The sequence below is a fragment of the Balaenoptera musculus genome, chromosome 13, assembly GCF_009873245.2.
Source record: "Balaenoptera musculus isolate JJ_BM4_2016_0621 chromosome 13, mBalMus1.pri.v3, whole genome shotgun sequence".
NCBI lineage: Eukaryota > Metazoa > Chordata > Mammalia > Artiodactyla > Balaenopteridae > Balaenoptera > Balaenoptera musculus.
Window position 1 is genome coordinate 55,651,711 of NC_045797.1, and position 26,297 is coordinate 55,678,007.

General features: G+C 36.7%; 1 protein-coding gene across 7 annotated transcripts in view; it reads right to left on the reverse strand.

Annotated features, from left to right (window-relative positions):
• Window positions 1-26,297, reverse strand: part of EML4 (EMAP like 4) — a 159,625-nt gene that overhangs the window by 20,360 nt on the left and 112,968 nt on the right. For 5 of the 7 annotated variants that reach the window (XM_036873505.1, XM_036873501.1, XM_036873502.1 and 2 more), the window contains 9 exons: window positions 25,268-25,378; window positions 23,800-23,841; window positions 23,020-23,115; window positions 17,367-17,501; window positions 17,117-17,252; window positions 9,161-9,312; window positions 7,944-8,069; window positions 7,727-7,858; window positions 6,931-6,998 (listed from right to left, as the gene is read on the reverse strand). In XM_036873505.1, coding sequence (XP_036729400.1) covers window positions 6,931-6,998; window positions 7,727-7,858; window positions 7,944-8,069; window positions 9,161-9,312; window positions 17,117-17,252; window positions 17,367-17,501; window positions 23,020-23,115; window positions 23,800-23,841; window positions 25,268-25,378 — 998 coding nt within the window. The remainder of the gene's footprint in view (window positions 1-6,930; window positions 6,999-7,726; window positions 7,859-7,943; window positions 8,070-9,160; window positions 9,313-17,116; window positions 17,253-17,366; window positions 17,502-23,019; window positions 23,116-23,799; window positions 23,842-25,267; window positions 25,379-26,297) is intronic. The other 2 variants (XM_036873504.1, XM_036873503.1) reach the window with 1 other exon arrangement.

Sequence of the window (26,297 nt, forward strand, 5' to 3'; positions counted from 1 at the left end):
TCTGTGATTCCACATCGAAAACTAAATCAAATTTTTTACCTTCCTGCCCACCAGGTGCATTTTCCCAGCTTGCTCTTCCTTGTCAAAGCTGTCACTATAAATCAGAAACTTTGGGGGTCTCTTTTGAAGTCACCTCTCTCAGTCTGCCCTCTCCCCTTTCCATTCCAATATGGTTATATATAGTATGTTTTATATACTGACTCAAGTCCACGGATTTCTTTCTTTGAAACAATTTGAACTTTAATCTTTGCTTTTTATTCTCCCTACCATCATTTCAAGTCTATTGATTTCCCTAACTCTGGGTGTCTCACCTCCATTTACCAGCCTATAAAATGACTATGGCAAAAACTCCTTTCTTAAATAGTGTATGGTGGTTTAGAAATAGAAATGGGTCCAACCAGGAAAAGAGTAAAGTTCTGTGCAAACTGCTTGGGGAATTTTGTCTGAGCTGACACCTGACATCCTGATGGGATGGCAAATATATTTGTGGTTTCTCTAAGGCCTGCAAGTGATATAAAGATTAAGTGCCTTTTGAGAAACTAGTTTAAAAAAAAGGAAGGGAGGGACTTCCCTAGTGGCGCAGTGGTTGAGAATCTGCCTGCCAATGCAGGGGACACGGGTTCAATCCCTGGTCCAGGAAGATCCCACATGCCACGGGGCAACTAAGCCCGTGTGCCACAACTACTGAGCCTGCGCTCTAGAGCCCGCATGCCACAGCTACTGAAGCCCGTGCTCCACAGTAAGAGAAGCCAAAGCAATGACAAGCCCACGTTCCGCAACGAAGAGTAGCCCCCGCTCGCCTCAACTAGAGGAAGCCCATGTGCAGCAACAAGGACCCAATGCAGCCAAAAAATAAATAAATTAATTTAAAAAAATAAAAATAAATATTTATTAAAAAAAGGAAGGGAAAGGATGATTAATTGGGGTCTTGGAAAAATCAAGCAGAATGTATTTTACCAATAATTCAGAGATTATAAACTTTCAAATTCATAACGGTTCAGGTTCACATGTATTGTGAGCTTCATGAAGAACTTTAAATTCCGTCAAGAAACACAAATTTAAAAAAATTGGAGAATGTTATATTTGAAAATGTGTGGTATGCCTAAGTGCAATTTATTAATTAAATGGCTTATATAGTCAGTGGTTCAACAAATCTAAAATTTTGATAACTAATGATTAACAATTACCAGTGTATACTAATTTTTATCCATTTGTATGCTTTAAGGCTTCATTTCGGTTTAGGAGGTATCAGGTCTTATTTAAAGACTTATTGAAGTGCCAGTATCACCCTGGCAAAACCAAAGACATGACAAGAAAACTACAGACCAATGTACCTCAACAATATAGATGAAAAAAATCTTCAACAAAATACTAACACACTGAATCCAGTAATATATAAAAAGAATTATATGCCATGACCAAGTAGGATTTATGTCTGGAACACAAGGTTGATTAGACATTTGAAAATCAATTAATGTAATACTCCATATTAATAAAGGACAAAAACCATGTTATTTCAATAGACTGGAAAAGGCAGCTGAAAAACCCAACACTCTTTCATGATTAAAAATTCTCAACAGAAAGAAAATTCGTCAATAGGATAAAGGGCATCTATGAAAAACCCACAACTAACATTATACTTAATGGTGAAAGGCTGAATGCTTTCCCTCTAAAATAGAGAACAAGATCAGGATGACCACTCTTGCCATTTCTATTCAATATTATACTGGAGGTTCTAGTCAGGACAATTAGGCAAGAAAAAGAAAAAACAATTCAGACTGGAAAGGAAGAAAACTATATTGCAGATTACATGATCTTGTATGCAGAAAATCCTGAGGAATCCACTAAAAAAACTATTACTAAGAAAATAGGTCAGCAAAGGTGCAAGATAAAAGATCAATATATAAAAGGTAGTTGTATTTACATATACCAGCAATGAATATTCTGAAAATGAAAATGAGAAAGCAATTTCATTTAAAATGGCACCAAAAAAATGAAATACTTAGGTGTAATTTAACAAATGTGCAAATTTGTACCCTAAAAACATCTTTGAAAAAAACTGAAGACCTAAATAAATGTAAAACATCTCCTGTTCATAAACTGGAAGGCTTAAACCGTTAAAATAGTGACATTCCCAAATTGATCTATAAAGAGAAAAAACAATCCTTATCAAAATGCCAGCTGGCTTCTTTGTAGAAATTGACATGTTGATCTTAAAATTCATGTAGAATTCAAGGGATCCTGAATAGCCAAAACCTCCTTGAAAAAGAACAAAGTTGGAGGACTCACATTTCCCGATTTCAAAACGTACTGCAAAGCTATAATAATCAAGACTGTGGTACTGGCATAGGATGGACAGAGAGATCAATGGAATATAACTGAGAGTCCAGATAGAAACCTGTATGTTTATGGTCAATTGATTTTTGACAAGGGTGTCAATACGATTCACTGCAGAAAGAAAAGTCTTTTCAACAAACAGTGTTGTAACAACTGGATATCCACGTGCAAAAGAATGACGCTGGATATCTATACAAAGATTAGCTCACATCATATACAAAGATGAACTCAAAATGAATCACAGACTTAAACGTAAGAGCTAAAACTATAAAATTCTTAGAAAAAACCATAGGAGTAAATCCTGAAGACCAAGAGACAGAGGAAGAATAGATAAATAGGACTATATTTTTATATAGTAAATTTATATAAATTATATAATTTTTATTTAAAACTTTAGTGCAACAAATGTTACCATCAAGAAAGTGAAAAGACAACCCTTGGAATGGGAGAAAATATTTGCAAATCATGTATCTGATGAGGTACTGTGTCCAGAATATATAAAGAGCTCTTACAACTCAACAATAAAAAGACAAATCAATTCAAACATGAGCACAGGATATGAATAGACATTTCTCTAAAGAGGCTACACAAGTGGCCAATAAACACATAAAAAAGATACTCAACATCATTAGCCATGAGAGAAATGCAAATCAAAACCACAATGAAAAAGTGCTTCACGGCCACTAGGATGGCTATAATCAAAACACAGGCAATAACAAGGGTTGGCGACGATGTGGAGAAATTGGAACCCTCATACTTTACTGGTAGAATTGTAAAATGGTGTAGCTGTTGTGGAAAACAATTTGGAAGCTCCTCAAATGTTAAACATAGTTAATTCTACTCCTTGGTATATACCCAAGAGAACTGAAGACATATGTCCATACAAAAACTTATGTATGACTATAACTCAAGTGGTTATTCGAGGTATATCCACACAATGGAATATTTGGTGACAAAGGGAATGAAATGCTGACACATGCTATACAACATGGATGAACCTTCAAAACATTATGTTAAGTGAAAGAAACTAGTCACAGGGCTTCCCTGGTGGCGCAGCGGTTGAGAGTCTGCCTGCCAATGCAGGGGACACGGGTTCGAGCCCTGGTCTGGGAAGATCCCACATGCCGCGGAGCAACTGGGCCCGTGAGCCACAATTACTGAGCCTGCGCGTCTGGAGCCTGTGCTCCGCAACGAGAGAGGCCGCGACAGTGAGAGGCCCGCGCACCGCGATGAAGAGTGGCCCCTGCTCGCTGCAACTAGAGAAAGCCCTCGCACAGAAACGAAGACCCAACACAGCCAAAAATAAATAAATAAATAAATAAATTTATTTAAAAAAAAAAAAAAAAAAAAAAAAGAAACTAGTCACAAATGACCACATATTATATAATTCTATTTATATGAAATGTCCAGAATAGGCAAACCTATAGAAACAGAAAGTAGATCAGTTACTCAGGGCTGGAAGCGGGTGGGAGCAATGAGGAGTGACTGCTAACGGGTACAGGAATTCTTTTTGGGTTAATGACAGTGTTCTGAAATTAGCTTGTGATGAAGGTTGCACAACTCTGTGAACGTCTTAAAAACTACTGAATTGTATACTGTAAATGGGTCAATTTTATGATACATGAATGATATCTCAATAAAGCTGTTAAAAAGACTCCTTACTATATGAGGATTAGCAATGTTAAGGAAGTACTATGTCCACTTAGGGCCATGCACTGAATTTTCTCCCCTTAGAAATATTAGTAACATTTTCTTTTAAAATGATAATTTTTTTAAATCACTGTGATAATTTATTCACACTTGTGCTTACTTCTTTTTAATTTTTTTAAATTAATTAATTTATTCATTTATTTTTGGCTGCATTGGGTCTTCGTTGCTGCACGCGGGCTTTCTCTAGTTGCGGCAAGCAGGGGCTACTCTTCGTTGCGGTGCGCGGGCTTCTCATTGTGGTGGCTTCTCTTGTTGCGGAACACGGGCTCTAGGCACACGGGCTTCAGTAGTTGTGGTACATGGGCTCAGTAGTTGTGGCTCGTGGGCTCTAGAGCACAGGCTCAGTAGTTGTGACACACGGGCTTAGCTGCTCCGCGGCATGTGGGATCTTCCCGGACCAGGGCTCGAACCCGTGTCCCCTGCATTGGCAGGAGGATTCTTAACCACTGTGCCACCAGGGAAGCCCTTACTTCTTGACTACAAGAAGTAGAAGATTTCTACATATGGACATGAAGACATCTTTAAACATTTTGCTAGTCACCTTTTCTGGATCATGAACAATTTGGACACATGTTGTATTAAACTAACAACAACAACAACAAAAATCCTTGCCCTAAGTGTGACTTTTTTCAGGCTTAGGTTCAGTGATAATAATCTGAATGGCTACATTGAGGAATTTTCTGTTTTAGACAGTACAGCCACATATTCACAGATCCATGTAAAAAATAATAAAGGAGAAAGTTCTCTAAGAAACAACAGACTAACCAGATGTGAAACCAAAGACAGGAATTAAGTATAAAATGAACACTGATAACTACATCTCCCCTAGATTTTAAATAATCCCCAACTCCACACCAGAAAGGATTTTTTTCCACTTTTTATTTAGTTATCATATCACTCTCATTCATAAGGTGTTTTCTACTCACAACTCCAAGAGGAAACAATTGGCTTAGCTTTAGCTTAAGTCACTTAAATTAAGTGACTTTTCCTGTTAAGCTTGTTAATGATGACTTCACAGTAACACTAAATGTTAGAAAGTAACTTCAGTGCGTTTAATCAGATCAGTCTTTTCCTTACAAATTGGGGCAAACTGTATTTATGTGTATGTATATATTGTACATTCATCCAATGAAGTGGTGAGTCTTAATGATTCAAGTCCTTCTAGCCCTTACTACTCCACTTGGTGTTTAACTCCTTCTTATACACAGTAAATGCTTTTAAAATACTATGTCAGCCAGTGATTTAACCTTCAAAGATAAACTTTCCTTATAATATTTCTAAGTAATGCTACAAACACGATAAGCACATCTCAAAGAGTACTGGTGGAGTAGTGGAAAGAGACAAGCTTTGGAACTATGTAGAACCTGAGTTAAATCCCAGCTCAATCACAAGTGATCGAACCTCTATGGATCTTGGTTTCCTGTTTGTGCAAAGGAGATATTAATGAACATTTTGTTGCATTCTTGTGAAGACTTAAAGTACTATATGAAAAGAATTTAGTACAAGGTCTGTCATCAGATACTGAATAGATGGTAGCTCTTATTCTTACTATTTCATTGATTTTAGCATTTGTGATATTTGTTCAGCTGCCCCCAAAATAGATCCGACCTGCCATATGCCTGTTTAGTCCAAGTAATAATCTATTACTGACATGTATTTTGGGAAAATCTGAGATAGTAAAGCCGTCTATATTTGCAAGTTATCACCAATTACTCTCCCAAGCAGCCTAATTCTAAAATTCCACTATTTCAGAACCACTCAAATAGCACCTCTGGTTACATGTCCACATTTCAAAGTTTATCTTTACCTTAAAGATCTGTTTTTCCATGATTCTGAGCACTATATATGAGGAGGATTTTGAATATGTTTTGACTTTCTAGAGGTATTAATTTGTATCCAACAGCCAAAGGGGAAAACTTGCTACAAAAAAACTCTACATTGTTAAATTTAGTTAGAATTAAATAAACTGGCTGATTTGAAATATTTGTTACATAAATAAAAATATTTATATAAGTGTGTTCACAATATTTTCACCTTATTAGAAATCAGCATTCCACATTTTCTATGGGTTTAACTTTTGAAAATTGACTTTATCTTTTTCCTCTGCCTCTTTAAAAAAGAAATTAAGTTATTTGTGATGAGGGCTACTTACCAGCAGAGGCAATAAAAAGGACTCAATTAAAAAATACAGATAATAAATATATATTACCTAATAACCTTGGAAAGGTACTATACAATGTCTGCAAAGATAAGTAATTAATAATGATTTCAGGAAACATACCTTTATTATCTACCTGTGTAGCATTTAAAAAAGAAAAAAGCTATAGCACAAACAAAAGCTCAACTGGGTTATTTCAGGTTCAATTTCCTTCCCTAAAAGATAACGAACGAGGAGAGAAATTTTCGATACCACAGAAAATTTCACAAAGGAGGTCAAGTCTGCTGAACTGTCACCTTCCTTAATGAAGACTATTCTGACCTCCCTATTTATCGTTTTGCAACTGCACCCCTTCCAGATCCCTCTTCCTATGCTCAACCCTCCCCCACCATAGCTCTTCATTTGCTAACTTAATTAGTTATAATGCTTATTTTTCATTCTGCCTCTACCCCGACACACACTAAAATGTGGGCTCCACAAGGGCAGGGATTTTTGCTTTGCACTCTGATGTAGCCTGAACACCCACAATAGTGTCTAACAAATGGTAGGTGCTCAAATAATTACTGAATGATTAAATGGGTATACATAACAGAAAAGAACAAAAAGCATAAAACTGTGCCACTTAAAAGATTAATTTTCCAGATCAGATAGAGAACATTCCTGAATAATGGTTAAACATCCCACCACTGAGATTACTCAGCTCACATTTCCCTTAAAGACCCTACCTGCCTGAGTGCGTTCCTATGGCCACCACTGTGCCACTTGGATGAAAATCTGCACAGTGTCCTGGTTCCTAGAAGAGAGACAGACAACTGTTGGGGAGTACATGAGAAAGTCTCCCTAGATCTATGGGAAGAGTGGCAAAACATATTTGAAAATAACTTGTTTCACATAAACATGGAATCTCAATCAACTTTACTGTAGCCAATGGTAATACCACATGGACTTCAGAGGAAAAAGGATTTCAGAGCAGGAAGGGGACATGCTGGCAGAGTGGTGAGGGGGAAGGACCACCAGCTTGTGGCTAGGCAGTGGAACAATAATAAGGATAATAACAAACATTTGTACAGTTCTTTAGAGTCTGCAAAGAACGTGTATACACCTTTTAGGCTAGAAAAGGTGGAAATCTGGGTGGGGTAGGGAGAAAACACAGTAAGAGACCAACTCAAAAAGAAGAGAGCAGAATCTGTTAGTGGGCAGTACTTACTGAACCCAACTGCACCACCACCAGAGACCCAAACATATCCATAACAATTAATACTCCATAAAGATGTGAAATATTTTTTATTTTTACTACTGAACCTGACAGAAAAACTGAGCTTCTGTCCTGTTAATTTGCTACTTTGGAGTGGGTTCATGTACTTTGTGACTAAACACTCTCCCTCTGCCCCTTCCCCTTTACTGAACTATAGAAATACACTTGGTTTTAACCAATGCTGAGTCCTATTTGCTTTGCGGCTACCATCTGCCATTTTAGGGAGAGTCTGTGGAGAGATTATTATCACATTCTGCTTTACTCACATCTACGAGCCTGGTCCATTCCAGCCTGTGTTCCACCGAGTTCCACATGCACACCTGTCTGTCCTGAGCACATGTCAAGAGCAAATCTTTGAAGGGATGCGTGGCAAGACCCCAAAGCTCATCAGTATGACCCTGAAAATGAAACACACCCATTGGTATAAGATGCAAAGGGTATCATCAAAAATACTCAGTTAATGGTTAAAATCATACAGCTTACCTGTACTTCTATTTGGAAGCCATCATTAAACGTTCCCCGTAAAATAAAGTTTCGTGATGTGCCTACCAAAAATTGATCTGCCTTTCCTTCTGCTACAGCTCTGATTGTTCCATACTGATCAGGAACCTAAAAAAAAATTTGTAAAGTCACCATACACATGCTAACATGCATTAATTACTACCTGAAGACCGTAGTTATAGCTATATGCAATTATGTGGTAATAAATGACAGAATTCCAAATTTGAAAGTAATAAGGTAATCTTATACTAATAAATTATTTGTTCAGACAATTACGTTTTATTACACAGAAGTTATAATGCATTAACAACATTCTTTGGTTCAATTTTAAATTCATATTTTTTATATGATTTCAAGAGTTAAGGATTAGGAGTAGGGAATAAAGGAATAAGTTCTGATAGATCACATGAAGACTGTGATCTGGTTTTGCTACTTACTGGTTATATTATTTTGGGTAAGTCATTTAGCCTGAGACAAATTTCTTTATCTATAATATGGGGATATATCTTCTTGGAAATGAAACCCAAGAGCAGTACTATCAGAATCCTCTTTTTTAGAGAAGATTTTGTCTACAAAGCATGTTATAAGTAGAAAAGACTGAGCATAAATTCAAAATTTAAGTCACCAACAAACAGAAGCAATATTAAACTGAGTGAATTGCCTTTGCTCTGGCAATCATTGACTAAAATACTATTCTTAACCCATTTCACTTCCTGAGATCTCAGTTCAATTAACAAACTTTCACTGAGCACACAATACCTGTCAGGTTTTATGGATACACTTGGTTCATGCAATGAAGCAGACACATACATAGATAAATAGCAATTATCATTAAGCCCACTGTTATTATTTTCAAGTTTTAAAATTAAGCTGGTCATTTTGTATACCTTGGAGTAGGATATAGTTTTCAACGAATGTCTGTTAAATTTTAAATTTATATGCTTATATTTTTGGGTCACTAAAAAAAAATCTCAGAAATAAATAAGCAAGTTAATTATTCTGCTGATTTTTCTTATTCTTTCAAACTATTTTGTTTAGTGAATAGTCCTTTTTTGTTTTTGTTTATTTTGAGGGAATGAAATGACAAGAATGTGCACCAAATTTCCCAGAAAAGTGTAAGTTATCTCAATGTGGGACAAAAGACATGAGTTTAAAGGGTTTAATATTTAAAAATTTTTATGTTCCGTTTTCATCCTTACCTCTATTTCTCTTTCAGGATTCAGATCATGATCCCACAGAATTATTTTTCTGTCTTTCCCGCCTCCAGTTAATAACATACCATTTCTCATCTGACAAAGTGTGAACACACTGCCATCATGAGCTTTGATTTGTTTGCTGATCTGATAAACACCTAATATGATGAGGAGTAAAATAAAAACATGAGTGATAACATTTTCCATCAGATTTTAGAGTCTTTTTGGAAGAAAACTTTAGCAGAACTGTAGAGTGATTGCTGAATGACTCAATAATCAGAAACCTATTTTCAGCAAGTCTTCTGCAAGGCAGGGAGTAAAGCTTTAATATAATCTTTTGCATTTATGTCAATAATCAGTTACTCTGAAAATATTTCAAAATACATTCTTACAAAAAGGTAGGCTAAAGCAGTGATAATTCCACAGACAACAGAGGGTATATTAGCCTCAGAACTTTACTACCTTTTATAATCATCTTACATGGTAGTTAGGGTAGGTATTATTACTCTTCTGATTTTAGAACTAAGGACATAGGTATAGAATTGGCTTAGCCAATACCACACAGTTAGCTAGGGACAAAGCTGTGACTAGGACTCACGTCTCTTTACTCGATGTTCTTTTACGTTTGCAAAAAAAGCCTTCATTTCCTCTCGAGGCAACAGTCATAATATTTAACATTTAACCACTGCTGAACTGGAGGACTTCTGCTCTGTCAGGGATAATAACCCCTTTTATGTGCTGAGATACTGGGGAAGGTGTGGGGCAGAAGAGGCACTGGCAGCTTGCAGCAGTGGCTTCTGACCAACCAGAAAAGTATTTTAAAAACTGATCCAGCCACACCAATGTGATAGCTGAATGACAGCCCAGTTTTCTTGTATGCCCTCAGCACTTCACAAGTACCCAGGAAGGGACAAGGCAGGTACGAAAATATAATCAGAGCCTCTTTCTTAAAGGTGAACATAAGATTTCATGATGCCTTACTCAGAGAAACTCTTCATTCAGCTAGTGAAGCTGCTAGAGTAAGAGAAAAACTTTTTAGAAGATGACAGCTTGCAGAATTAGTTACCAGGTTCAAAATGGCAAGGTAGAACCTGGTTTAAGTATGACCAAAGTCAGTTAATAAATACACCTTAGATCCACTGGAAATGAAAAAATTACAAGTTTAAAAATTGTTCAGTGGGGGGCTTCCCCGGTGGCGCAGTGGATAAGAATCTGCCTGCCAACGCAGGGGACAAAGGTTCAATCCCTGGCCCGGGAAGATCCCACATGACGCGGAGCAACTAAGCCCGTGCGCCACAACTACTGAGCCTGCGCACCTAGAGCCTGTGCTCTGCAACAAGAGAAGCCACCCCAGTGAGAAGCCCGCTCATCGCAACGAAGAGTAGCCCCCACTTGCTGCAACTAGAGAAAGCCCGCGAGCAGCAACGAAGACCCAACGCAGCCAAAAATAAATAAATAAATAAATAAATAAATATTAAAAAAAAAAAGAGTTCAGTGGGGAAATGGGTAAAGGTGGTTAAAGGTACAAATTGCCAGTTATAAGATAAATAAGTTTTGGGAATTTAATGTACAGCATGGTGACTACAGTTAACAATACTGTATTGTGTATTTGAAAAACGTTGCTAAGGTAGTGCATCATAAAAGTTCTCAGAACAAGAGAAAAACCTCTACTATATGAGGTGATGGATGTTAAATAAACTTATTGTGGCAATCATTTTAAAATATATACATATATCGGGGGCTTCCCTGGTGGGGCAGTGGTTAAGAATCCGCCTGCCAGTGCAGGGGACACGGGTTCGAGCCCTGGTCTGGGAAGATCCCACATGCCGCGGAGCAACTAAGCCCGAGCGCCACAACTACTGAGCCCGCGCTCTAGAGCCTGTGAGCCACAACTACTGAGCCCACGTGCCACAACTACTGAAGCCCGTGTGCCTAGAGCCCGTGCTCCACAACAAGAGAAGCCACCGCAATGAGAAGTCCACACACCGCAACGAAGACCCAACACAGCCAAAACTAAATTTAAAAAAATAAATGTATTTAAAAATAAAATGTGAGTTGTAAAAAAAAAAATTTTAAAATATATACATCAAATCATTTTGTTGTATACCTTAAACTTACAAAATGTTATATGTCAATTATACCTCAAAAACCTGCAAAAAAATTGTTCATTTTCTAATAAAATTGTTCATCAACTTTAAATGGATAAACAAAATGTGGTATTATTCAGCCACAAAAAGCAATGAGGTATTAATACATGCTATAACATGGATGAACCTTGAAAACATTAAGCTTTGACTAAAAGTCACAAAAGACTACATATTCCATGATTCCATTTATATGAACTGTCCCACACAGGCAAATCCAGAGACCAAAAGCGACAAACGGTTGCTAGGGACTGAGGAGAGAGAGGAATGGGAAGTGACTCCTAATGGGCACAGTGTTTCCTTTTGGGATGATGAAAATATTCTGAAGTTAGTGGTGATGATTGCACAACTCTGTGAATATATTAAAAATCATTTAATTGTACATTTTAGAAGGGTGAATTTTATGGTATGTGAAGTATATCTCAGTAAAGCTGTTATTGAGATTGTTCATTTTTACTCATCTATTTGAGCTGCCATTACATTGTTAAAATTAAAATTTGTAGAGTTTTGGTATCCTAAAAAAAATTATGCTATAGCTGACTCTCAGAATTACTCAGTGTGAGGCTGCTAGTGGTACAAATACTTAATAGATGGGTATATTTGGCAGGGAGAAAGGAACGGGCTTGCCTACTTTGGAGTAGGGCTTGCCTGATTCAGCAAAGCTAGGAGCAGAACTCCAACTAACTTGCTATTCAGGTCAACTGCCTCGGCTCACATCAACATTCATCACCTAAAAATACTTTAAACATTGAACAACACAACTGTGCCCAGTAGGACAGCCAGCCAATTATCTATCATAGCTCTGATGTGACCAAGAGAGTAAGAACATCTGAGAGATGTGAATTTTCTGAGAGTATTGCTGGCTTTATTTGGGCATTTAAAAGTGGGGAAAAAAGTGGGGGCAAAGGGCTTATTTTTCTCATGCATGGTCAAATTAACAAGAGTAATCTGAAAGTACCACGGTACCATGTAAGAAATTACAAAACGCAGAGGTGTGGCATTTCATAGCTCTCTATCAGAATGCAGGAAAGTGAAATACAGTTTCTCTATTTTTAATTCAGTTTTCCCTACTTCTAAACATGACAAATACCTTGTTAAACACTTAAGATCTTCCTAGAAAAATGGAATCTTAGAAAATAGAAAAACTGAAGAACAAATGCTCCATCAAGAAAAAAAATACCTCTATATAAGTAATCAACACGGTGAGATACCCACTTTCTACCTCCCACCACCCCAGGATAGTTATTTCCTGAGGAGGACCTATATTAATTTAGCTAAAAATATGTCTGTGCTTTAAATTTAAACAAGTTACCAAAGCTTGCTTTAGATAGTATTTACCCACAAAATAATTTATAATCCAAGATTTCCTTCTCATGGGTCTATATTTCTGACACTTTAAGCCAAATAATGTCTGAAATACCTGCCAAGAAAAATAATTATCCTTGTATTAAAAACCTATTGTACCTCCAGGCACAATCATGGCCAAGTCTATCCAAGCTTACTTGCAAATCTCCCCTTTCTTCTCAACTCTAGCAGAAACAAGCTTCCGTAAAAAGCAAGTTTACCTTGACTGCCAAATAAAGATCCTTTGGAGGGCTTTCTGTGCCTGTTTAACTATAGAATCAAATATCAGGGAGACTTTGAAATTTATGTTATATTCTTAGCAACGTGCAAATGGGTCCATGTTGATTATTTGGAGACCAGGTAAAATGGTAGTGTTTCTTAGTTTCTTAAAGAAACTTGGCAAAGATTTCAGAATAATGAACATTTTAATGGTGGTGTTGATACTCTCAACTTCCCCTCCCCCACTTAAAGAATTATGAATTATTTCATATAAGAAAAATTCTGAACTATTTCCTGTATGTAGGAAATAATAAATACCTTATACCCACATAAGAAATAGAAAAAACTGAAACAACCTAAATGTCCATAGATGGATGAATGGATAAAGGAAATGTGGTATATATATATACAATGGAATAAAAAAGAAGGAAATCCTGCCATATGCAACATGAATAGACTGTGAAGACATTATGCTAAGTGCAAAAAGTCAGACAGAGAAAGACAAATGCTATCAACATATGATCTAACTTATATGTAGCATCTAAAAAAAATAAACTCACAGAAACAGAATAGACTGGTGGTTGTCAGAGGCGGGGGAGGTGGGTAGAAGAAATGGGTGAAGGTAGTCAAAAGGTACAAACTTAGAAATTTAACGCAAAGAGGGTGACTACTGTTTACAATACTGTAATGTATATTTGAAAGTTGCTAAGGGAGCAGATCTTAAACGTTCTCATCACAAGAAAAAAAAACTGTGAGGTGATGGATGTTAACTAAACTTATTTTGGTGATCATTTTGCAATATATACGGATATCAAGTCATTATGTTGTACACCTTAAGCTAGACAAGGTTATACATTTAAAATGTTATAAAACTGGAAAAGAAAGAGAACAGAAAATAATTCTTTGAAGAGTCCTGTTAAATTACACTTAAGGTAAGGAAAAAATGGTTTGGAAGCAAGAGAGCTCCTTATGAGGCATAAAACACAGTTTTGGTTTGTCTCCTATTTACTAGAATAAAAGCATTAGCTGTGAAATTATACTTCTGCAATCCCCCAAAGTCCCTTTTTCAGATGCAATATCACAGTATAGTCAAATTTTGGTTGATAAAGACTGCCATGGGCACAGAAATATCATATTAGGGAATATGCAAACTGGATCAATCTACTGAAATTTTGGGCAAGAATTTTTTTTTTTTTTTATATACTTTTTTTTTTTTTTTTTTTTAATAATTCTTTATTTTATTTATTTATTTTTTGGCTGTGTTGGGTCTTCGTTTCTGCGCGAGGGCTTTCTCCAGTTGCGGCAAGCGGGGGCCACTCTTCATCGCGGTGCGCGAGCCTCTCGCCGTCGCGGCCTCTCTTGTTGCGGAGCACAGGCTCCAGACGCGCAGGCTCAGTAGTTGTGGCTCACGGGCTTAGTTGCTCCGCGGCATGTGGGATCCTCCCAGACCAGGGCTCAAACCCGTGTCCCCTGCATTGACAGGCAGACTCTCAACCACTGCGCCATCAGGGAAGCCCCCTGGGCAAGAATTTAAAAATGGAAACTATGAACATCTGTTCTGATCTGGGCTTACACATTTATTTCACTAAACTCACCAAATCCTTTCCAGCCATATTTACATACCTCAAAACCCTAAATATAAAGGAAGAAACAAAATTCTCAGCAAGTTTGCCCAAAATACGGTCAATCATTTAGCAAATTTCATGCGCCCAGCAGTTTACAAGATTAGAGTTTCTGTTTTCTGTTCGTGCATATGCAGATTTTCTCTGCACAAAGGCTAAGCCACAAGTTTTTCAGATGAAAACCAAAATAAAAACAACTTCTGAACCCCTCCCTGCCTCTCACCTCGCACATTAAGGCTAATGAAGGGTGTATTTATACCCAAACTCTGCTCAGAGTGGTAGGATAATATGTCAACAATGTAAGTCACTGTTTTGATAATACTGTTCCTGGCATTTCTGATACTGAAAAAAATGTGCCCAGGAAAAAGAAAAGAGAGGTAAGTGGGGAGGGCAACTGATAGTACTGTTCTTTCTTTTTTCTTAAGAATCCTCAACCAGGAGCTTCTGGGTTGGTGAACACAAGGGGATTCGGGGAGAGTGGTACGCCTGGGGAGGGCATGTAGGTTCTTGGCGGGCCCTTTTCCCAGGCCTTGCCCTGGGCATTTTTTCCATCTGGCTGTTCCTGAGTTATCTCCTTTTATCATAAACTGGTGATCTACTTTACACTGGCTACAGCGCTCAGGCCAGGTGTCAGTACTGGAGGGAATTTGGTGTCCATACACCAAAAAGTCTGTTGCTATGTTGGGAAAAGGAGAAGAGAAAGGGAGGAAACGTACCACAAATGTAGTAATTGGGACTATCTTTCTATATTACAGATAACTATGTTAACCAACAGCTGTTAAGAAAAGGTCCTTGGAACCATCCTTTTGTGAGTTGATATGGATAATTTTAATCACTAATTATTTAGAAAATAATACCTCTAAATTTGTAGGTCTTTGGTTTTAGTATTCATTTATTATAATAAATCCAATTCCATAGGCAAGTCAAAGGTTTCAGCTGCATTCCAACAAGTAGAATTCTGAAGTAATGGAGTCTGATTATGTGATATTTTACTATATTACTATTCTTATATTATCCATTAACAATAAAAACTGCAAGTTTTTAACAGGGAGCCACTTTTACTGAGAGCAATGTCATCCTGCATGACCTCCACCATTTAGCCACATAAGATCTCAGGATAGAATGTAGGCTATTACTCTTTTTCAAGGACAAAATCTTTCTTCTTACGCCCAAACCAGTTATTCTCATCTCTCTCTCTAAGATTTTTAGTCTTTTTTTCCACCACAATACCCATTTTACTCTCAGGTTTTAGGCAACCTTAAAAAGACTACTGATTGATTCTAGTAACTTTGCCTTCCATTCCATTTTCAACTGGGATTCTAAAAATTCTCCATTATTATTTTTTTTAATACATTTATTTATTTTTGGCTGCGTTGGCTCTCTGTTGCTGTGCACGGGCTTTCTCTAGCTGTGGTGAGCAGGGGCTACTCTTCGTTGTGGTGTGCGGGCTTCTCATTGCGGTGGCTTCTCTTGTTGCAGAGCACAGGCTCTAGGTGTGCAGGCTTCAGTAGCTGTGGCTCACGGGCTCTAGAGCGCAGGCTCAGTAATTGTGGTGCACTGGCTTAGTTGCTCCGCAGCATGTGGGATCTTCCCGGACCAGGGCTCGAACCCGTGTCCCCTGCACTGGCAGGCGGATTCTTAACCACTGCGCCACCAGGGAAGCCCAAAATTCTCCATTTTAAAACTGGCTATTCTATACTTAGCTGTTCTACGGCCTTAATGTTCTATTGAAATTGCAAGCTCCTTTGGTCTTTTCTTGGTTCTTATTCTTCTTGATCTCCCTATAGCACGGAAACTCCTGGGAATTCTCTGCTTCTTTGTTCAGGCACTAAATAAAAAGTTCTATCTTGCTAACTTTTTTTTTTTAAATCTCACTTCTGTAACCCTTGTAGGCTCTTTTCTGGTCATCTAACTGTGGGACTAAGGATCCTTGGCCTCACAGCTCTTCTCTCTTCCATGGTGAACTCAACCAGTTTTTAGGATTCTTGTGGATAACTCGGAAAATCTGTATCTTTAATCCCTATGTGAATTTTCATCGGCTTAGTATATATTAGTTTTAATTGATAAGAGGAACTGCAATTCACTACTATTTTTTAAAATTGTATTTCCTTCATGCTAGCTGTCTCTTGTTTTTGTTAACACATGACAAGTTTATTCACACTATCCTGGATGCTTCACGTTCATAACCATCTTTCTCCCTTAACTTACACTGATCCCTAACTGGGATCAAAGTTCCATATCTTTTGTAGTGTTGCACATCCATTATGGCTTAACAGAAATATCATTTCTTCTATGAAGGCTTCACAAAATACTGAAGATTGGGATGACTTCTCTCTTAATCTTTATGGTGTTTAATTAACATGTATCTGTATCGTCTCTAATTATTTTGTATTAACCTCCTGGAAGGAAAGGTACAGTGTAGTCAAATGTAGGTTACATATGCTTAATAAATGAGTAAATAATTTGAGATTTAAAAAAAGACTGTCATGAAGAACCTTAAAAACAAAATGTATGTTGGTGACTCTCATACTGTCTCCCTGCAGCTCTCTCTCTCCTGGTCTGGGTAAGAGATGGGACTGCAATAGCAATATGCGCAAACTGAAAGGAATGACTTTAATATGAGAATACTGTACCTTTAGGCCCTTTCCCAGGTGTGGGTTCTACAGTAGTTTTGCTCCATATAAGTATGACTCCACCTGAGTCTCCAGTAAGAACATCTCCATTCCCCAAGAATGTCAAACACTGCACAAATTTTGGTTTTTCATATTTCTACAATGGAACAATGAGAATTTTCAGTTTTCCCTTTGGCATGATGACTTTAAGCTTACTCAACAATTAAAAAATTAAAGTTTTATAATGAAGTTATAACATTCTGGTCCTTACCCCAAAAACTCCCTGTTTTCTTGTTAGTGAATTGCCACTCCAGGTCCAGAAAAAAATGTGAGATTTACCACAGGTTATTATGGTATTTGCATCTGTTGGATGGAATTCCACAGCCAAAACAACTTCATTTGTTGTCTGTGGAAAGAGAAATAAAGCTTTAGATGAATATATATCCTTATCTCCATTAAGTACCAATTACAGGTACTGATAATCAAAGATAGGGAAAATTTTTAAGGAAATGCCTTTCCTTCAAAGTTCTATTTTCCTGAAAAATTTTAATAATAGATTTTTAGAATAATGACTTAAATTTGATGTCCTTATCCTATTATATCATCTTTTATGCTATCTATATATAATAACTCTGCACTAGGAAGACATTTACACGAATTAGTTTTAGGTTGTTTTAATTTCTTGCACATTCAAGGAAAAGTATGCTAAAACTAGCAAATGAAAGAGCAATGTACATGCTGTCTTAAAGACATTGCCATTTTGGTCTTAAAAAAAACAAACCAGTCTTATCTTTCTTTGTACTATACTATTGACCATTCATTCAGGAAAATATTACTGATTTAGAGATTCATCCCCATGCTGAAGACATAATAAGCAGATACAGAATGGTCACTACTGATTCCTACAGAATGAAAAAACAAAAAACAAAGAGCTTTTATGCTCTTTCCTCAAAAAAAACCTAGGAAAGGGACCTCATTAAACTTAAAAGCTTTTGCACAGAAAGGAAACCATAAACCAAAACAAAAGACAACCCACAGAATGGGAGAAAATATTAGTAAACGATGCAACCGACAAGGGATTAGTCTCCAAAATATACAAATAGCCCATATAGCTCAGTATCAAAAAAACAAACAAGGTAAATCAAAAAATGGCAAAAGAGAAACAGACATTTCTCCAAAGAAGACACACAGATGGCCAAAAGCCACATGAAAGACGTTTAACATCGCTAATTATTAGAGAAATGCAAATCAAAACCACAATGAGGTATCACCTCACACCAATTGCAATGGTCATCATCAAAAAGTCTACAAATAATTAATGTTGGAGAGGGTGTAGAGAAAAAGGAACTCTCCTACACTGTTGGTGGGAATGTAAATGGGTACAACCACAGTACGGAAGTTCCTTAAAAAATTAAAAATAGAACTACCATACGATCCTGCAATCCCACTCCTGGGCATATATCCAGAGAAAACCATAATTTGAAAAGATACATGCACCCCAATGTTCACTGCAGCACAATTTACAACAGCCAAGACATGGAGGCAACCTAATGTCCATCAACAGATGAGTGGATAAAGAAGATGTGGTACATAAATACAATGGAATATTGCTCAGCCATAAAAAAATGAAATAATGCCATTTGTAGCAACATGGATGGACCTAGAGATTATCATACTAAGTGAAGTCAGACAGAAAAAGACAAATATCATATGCTATCACTTATATGTGGAATCTAAAAAAATGATACAAATGAACTTATTTACAAAACATAAACACTCACAGACATAGAAAACAAACTTATGGTTATCCAAGGGGAAAGGTTGGGGGAGGGGCAAATTAGGAATTTGGGAGTAACATATACACACTACTACATATAAAATAGATAAACAACAAGGACCTACTGTATAGCACAGGGAACTATACTCAATATTTTGTAATAACTATATGAGAAAAGAATTTGAAAAAGAATACATACTGTGTGTATATATATGTGTGTGTGTGTGTATACATATGTATAACTGAATCACTTTGCTGTACACCTGAAACTAACACATCATTGTAAATCAACTATACCTCAATAAAAAAATAAATATATAAAAAAGTACACTACTAGGGATGTAATGTACAACATAATAAATATTATTAACACTGCTGATGTTATATATGAAACTTGTAAAGAGTAAATCCCAAGAATTCTTATCACAAGGAAAAAGATTTTTTTTCTATTTCTTTAATTTTCTATTTATCTGAGATGATGGATGTTCACAAAACTTACTGTGGTAATCAGTTCATAACAAATGTAAGCCAAATCATTAAGCTATACACCTTACACTTATACAGGGCTGTATGTCAATTATATTTCAATAAAACTGGAAGGAAAAAAGAAGAAAAAGGAAAAGATAATGTGTTGATAACAAAGCAAAATTAGTCACCTCTCTTCCAGAATTGGAATCTTTTAAAAACTGATTCAACAGTCCTTAGTTTTCACTTGGAAAAAATCAAAACTACTTGACAGTTGGATCTTATGCCAAACTGATTAATCAAGGATTATAAAGCTAACTATAAATATTCCCAAGTATACAAACCCATGGTTCCAGTGGTAAGATATTCAAGATATAAACTGAATAATCTATGAAAATAAATCACTTTGGGTATGAGTGTGGCCTTACAGGATATTTTACTTTAACTTTTTATTGATGTATACTATATAATCAGAAAAGCTCACAAATCCAGAGTACATAGCTTGATAAGTTTTCACAAATTGAACACACCTCTGTACAGCATCTAAAGCAAGAAGCAGAACATTACTAACATCCCAGAAACACCCCAGATCCCTTTTCTACTCACTATCCCCTCCCACTGCTGAAGTAACCATGATCCTGATTTGCAGCAGCAAAGATTAGCTTTGTCTGTTTTATTTAAATGGAATAATACAGAAGGTATTCCTCTGTGTCTAGCTCATTTTATCAACATTACATTTATGAGATCCACAAATGTTGGTGCATATATTGTAATTTGTTCATTCTAATTGCTGTATAGTATTCCTTTGTATGGAAAGACCACGTTATTGATATATCCATTCTCTTATTGATGGGCATTTGAGTAATTTTTTCTTTTATTTTTGATTACTTGTTTTTTGGTCAACACATGTATATACTTCTTTTGGGTTTATACCTAGAAGTGGAACAGGATGGGTCAGAAGGTATGCATATGCATGTGTTCAACTTTACTAGGTAATACCAAACAGTTTTCCAAAAGGGCTGCACCAATTTACATGACTAGCAGCAGTATATGAGAGTTCCAGTTACTTTACACCCTCACCAACCTTGGTGATTTTGTCTATTCTTACTGATTCATATTTCCACATATATTCAGCTTGTCAACGTCTATAAAAATCATGCTGGGATTTTGACTGTGTTGAATGTATAGACCAATATGCAGAGAACTAACATCTTTATGATACCGGCTTCTATCCATTACTACTGTATAATCCTCCAATTATTTAGGTCTTCTTTAATATCTGTCAATAAGGTTATGAGTTGCCTTACTGAATTTTAAATTTACATAAATTAACAAGTAATGTATTAAATCCCCAATCCTTGTGACATAAGCCAGGACAGAGCTTATCTACAGAAGAATAAAGTTAACACACAGGGAGAAGCTAAGAGGGGTGACAGAGAATCAGTGATCTAGTCCCTGAATCAAATCATTCCTGAGGCAAAATCTCCCTCTGACCTTTACTAGAGGTTTTCTTTAACTCCCTAAACATGAATCAATAAACCCTCGTTAAATTTGCTTTAGTTGTTTTGAAGTCGTTTGCAATGAAAGAGTTCTAATATAGATATTTGGGATACAGAGTTGAGTGAACTTGCTGACTGACTGGGTGTGAAAGTGAGGGAAAAGGAATCATGAATGATGCCCAAGTTTCCAGCTTGAGCAACTAAGTGGAATGTGATGTTAGTCACTGAGAGGCAAACTGGTTGGGGGCTAACAAATATGATTAGTACAGATTTGGACACATTGCTTGTGACTTGCGGGATGAGGCATTCAAATAAAGATGTCCAGCAGGCAAACAAGAATTGCTCTTGCTACTCTGGGCTGGAGTTAGCTGATGTGGGACATGGCAGGTAGTAACCAAGGCCATGGGAACAACAGGAGCAGCATATGATATCAACAGAAGACATGGGATGTAACTCTCAGGAACACCAACACCCAAGGTTCTGGAAAGGAGATCCAGGAGTGGCCACTAGGAGGAAAATCGTAAGACTTCATCTGGTAGCCTTTCCTACAAAGGACCAAAATTCACATATTTCACTTCGGTATAACTTCCCTATGTTTCAATGTTAAATTACTCTGAATGATGGCTGAAAGACAATCTATCTTCATTTATGTTTTTTAAAGTCTGAGGTTTCCTGACACCTTGTATTCCTTTCAAGTACAATCTAATCTACTCTACTACTTTCAAAAGATTAACTTATACTATTTAAAAGAAATAACCTCTTTTCATCCAACAAGCTGAAAGCTTGAAGCTTACACAAAACTAAGAGAGAGCACAATTGAAGAGGAATGTGACGTTATTTAAGAGTATAGCAAATATGTCATAGGCTTTTAAAAGCCATCCTGTCGGGGCTTCCCTCGTGGTGCAGTGGTTAAGAATCCACCTGCCGGGCTTCCCTGGTGGCGCAGTGGTTGAGAATCTGCCTGCTAATGCAGGGGACACGGGTTCGCGTCCTGGTCTGGGAAGATCCCACATGCCGCGGAGCAGCTAGGCCCGTGAGCCACAACTGCTGAGCCTGCATGCCTGGAGCCTGTGCTCCGCAACAAGAGAGGCCACGATAGTGAGAGGCCCGCGCACTGTGATGAAGGGTGGCCCCCACTCGCCGCAACTAGAGAAAGCCCTCGCACAGAAACGAAGACCCAACATAGCAATCAATCAAGCAATCAATCAATCAATAAATCTTTAAAAAAAAAAAAAAAAGAATCCACCTGCCAATGCAAGGGACACGGGTTCGATCCCTGGTCCGGGAAGATCCCACATGCCGTGGAGCAGCTAAGCCCGAGCGCCACAACTACTCAACTTGCGCTCTAGAGCCCACGAGCCACAGCTACTGAAGCCTGCGTGCCTAGAGCCCGTGCTCCGCAACAAGAGAAGCCACGACAATGAGAAGCCCACGCACCGAAATGAAGACAGCCCCTGCTCGCCGCAACAAGAGAAAGCCCACGCGCAGCAACGAAGACCTAATGCACCCAAAAATAAATTAATTAATTAAATAAATTTAAAAAAGTTTTTTTAAAGCCATCCTCTCACTTTGAATCCCTTTGAAAGCCTGTCAGAGGGAGGCCATTTCTGAGCCATATGAATGCAGTTGCAATGCTAACCTCATTCCTCTCTTACAAGTTATAGCCTGCTCTAAACAAAAGGATTAACACTATTCTATGGCAACTATAAAGGCTGTAGCATTTTATTTAATAATCCCATAAACATAATTAAAACCAAAAAACTTATCATTACATATGCTTTTCAGTTATGTCAGCCATATTCCAAAGGTTGAATTTTTCCTTTAGATTTTCTAATCTTTAAAGATTGAAAAAAATAACATATTTTGTTAATGAAAAAAATAACATATTTTGTTAAAGAAGAAGAAGCCAAGTAGAGTATACAGTCTTAACTTTGAGATTACACATCCAACTACTTTGGCATTTCAGTAGTACAATGTGTCTGAAATATCACTGAAAGTGGTTGAAGCTGCTTGACTACTGTATCTTAAAACTGACTACCATAAGAATAATGACAAATCAATAAATTTGATGAATTTGGCCAGCTGGTGCTTTCTTGAAACCTAAGGATATGCAATATACTTCCAAGGATTTACAAAACAAATAATGTATTCTAAAAGATAATACCCAATTAAAATGTTTTTACCTTTATTTCTGCTCCTTTTGATTTCTTCTGCCAATCCCACACAGTAAGCATATGTTCATTGGAGTCATCGATAACACATAAATGAACACCTGAATCCTAAAGAAAAGTCAATTTAAATAGGCATTTAAAAATTTTCAGATAAGGCTGACTTTCTAAAAAGAAATACCATATTATTAAAACTGCCAAGTTTAAGATAATCCAAAATCCTTTAAACTCATGGTTCCTTGAAATATAATGAATATACTATTTACTAAGACTGTATTTTCTTCAGAAATACAATAAAAAGTCTTAAAAAAATTTTTTTCCATTTCTAATTTTTTCCCCTAGGTTGATCTCCACTTGCTATCTAGCCACTTCTATTATTCAGAGATAGCAAATAATTAATTTGGAGGATACCCTAGTCCCTTCTGCATCTTAAAGTATTTTCTGCTTTAAAGTAGTCTGACTGCATTTAAAGTATTTTCCTTTGAGGTAGATGTGAAATGTATATAATTTTATAACTTTGCTCCTAAATTTTGGTAGTTTGATAGAACAAGCTAAAATTAATGGCTATTTTAAAGTTTTCCTATTTGTTTTCCATGATATACCTGAGTTACATTAACATGAATAAACAAGATAAAAACATAACTAATGCCTCCCAGTTTAAGAAAAAGAACTGTGGATGATACTAAAAGATTATTTTTTTTCTAGTAGCATTTGTAGTATATGCCTTATGATGTCTATGGAACAAAGAAATATTGTGGTGATAAGTGAGAGGTACCGAGGAAGGGCAGAGCTTACTTTCCTCTTTATCTTTCTTTTATCCTGTATTGGAATGATCATCTAAATGAGGAAAAGTCAGAGTGTGAGGCAATCGAAGATAGTCTTAACACTGTAACAATGGTATCAACAAGATGACAACAGTTCCTGTTATAGAGATTTTGGGGGGTAAAAAAGGTAGTAAAAGTATTTCCCTTCTGTCCTCTCATCTCCTTTTCTAAATGCCTTTCTCCCAATTCCTGACTCATTATACCCCTTGACATTCAGGGCCTGCAAGTAAAGTTCCTATATCCACCCAAATTGATCTTTCTGCTCTAAAAATGTCCCTTGCTCCTCCATGTCCCACAAAACACCCATAATCCAGAATATAGCTGCTGACAGTTAGGAACTGAAGAGATAATATGAATACATAAATATATTCTAAAGCATGAATGAGGCCCAATAAAATCTGGAGGGATATTTGTATTTGAAATTAAAAATTATGAACCTAAAATAAAGAAGTTTTCCTGTATACTCTATAATAATTACATATAATTCAAGAATAAATAGAATGTTTAAGTGAGCAACATCTTGTTTTATTTTCCCCAAAATAAAGTCTCAAGGCTTAGGTAAGATGGCTGAACACTGAATTTTAAACTTAAATTTAAAATCATGCTGTCGGGGCTTCCCTGGTGGCGCAGTGGTTAACAATCTGCCTGCCAGTGCAGGGGACACGGGTTCGAGTCCTGGTCCGGGAAGATCCCACATGCCGCAAAGCAACTGAGCCCGTGCACCACAACTACTGAGCCTGCACTCTAGAGCCCACGAGCCACAACTACTGAAGCCTGAGCGCCTAGAGCCTGTGCTCCCCAACAAGAGAAGCCACCGCAATGAGAAGCCCGCACACCGCAAGGAAGAGTAGCCCCCGCTCGTTGCCACTAAAGAAAGCCCGTACGCAGCAACGAAGACCCAACGCAGCCAAAATTAAATACATAAATAAATAAATTAATTAAAAAAAAATCATGCTGTCATCAATTCAGAACCAAAACAATTCATGATTTTAGTGAACACAAAAGGTCTGATTGTTTCCTTTACTCCAATATGACATTAAGAAAAGACAATACTTGTGGCAGAACTGGCCAAGTTTCACGTCTGTACATTTTCTAAATAAAATAGATCTCCATGATTCAAGCTGAAGCAAAAGCACATCTTATTGCTTGTTTCAATTTTACTATGCTATGTATGCATTCCTTTAACCATTTCCTGCTATTACATTAGAATCCTATTTTAGGACAGAACAAAGTAAGTATAATTAAGCGAAATATCCTGGATCCTATCTAAACCAAAGTACTTTAGCACTTAGGTTAAAATGCTGGCCATTGTTAAGCAATAGCTAACATCTAATTTTTCAATTCAATTATCACTTTCTATGAACACAGACACAAACAAAACTGAGCTTAACTTCTTTTCTGTGTCTTTGTGCAGCTGGCTAACTCCCTTAAATACTTACTGCTTTTGAGAAATCCAGGCATCCTACTCCACGCTCAAAAGTTCCAAGTCCAATAATCTGCAGTGTAGATAGACTAACTGAATCCCACACTCTGACATGGGGTTGCAGGGGCTGCAGAAACAAGGGGAAAAACACAAGACAGCAAGACAACTAGTATTTAGGGAGATGAAAATAAATACCGCTCCCACAAGAACTGTTAACATATGCCCCCAAAGAATCTTGAGCAGGTATTTTCTTCTCATACCATGAAAATAAGGAAATAACAAAAGTGATAACAGTAGCAGCAAATGATTTGAGTATTTACTATGTGTTATATACTATTCTAAGTTTATTACATGTATTAATTCATTTAATTCTCACAGACCTATGGGTTAGGTGCTATTTATTATAACCACCATTTAACAGATGAGGAAATTGAAATGGAGATAATAACTTGGCTATAGTTATCCAGCTATTAAAAGGTGGAGTCAGGATTGTAACACCAGCAAATTTGCTCTGGAAATCCTGCTTTTAGCATTACTTTCATTCCTGAGAAAATAATACTTTTTAAAAGAATCAGTGTCCAATAAATTGCTAAGCAAACAGTCCTTAAATAGAATTTACAACTGGAAGGGGTCTTAAAAGTCATCCAATATAACCCCTCCAAATTCTTTTTCTTTAAAGAAACTTTAAGTCAGAAAATGTCATGAGTAGTCATATACATGCTAATCAGTCATCATTAATATTCACTGTTGATCCTTACAAATAAGGGATTTGTTATATAAGCCAATTTAACAGTACTGAATACTAACTGAAAAATTTTAAGTGTTATCATTTCTAGTCATATATAAAATCAAGGGATTCATCAATTTAGGGAAACATTGATAAATTATTCTATGTTTAAAAAAATTTTTTTAACAAGCTTATCAGTTCTCCCATTTTTACAAGTAAATAGTTTCCTTAGGGAGAACACTTATTTTTTTTTGAAAAAAAATTTTTACTTTGACTCTCTTTTGTTTTTTTGGAATGTTATTACATCCTAATATTTTTT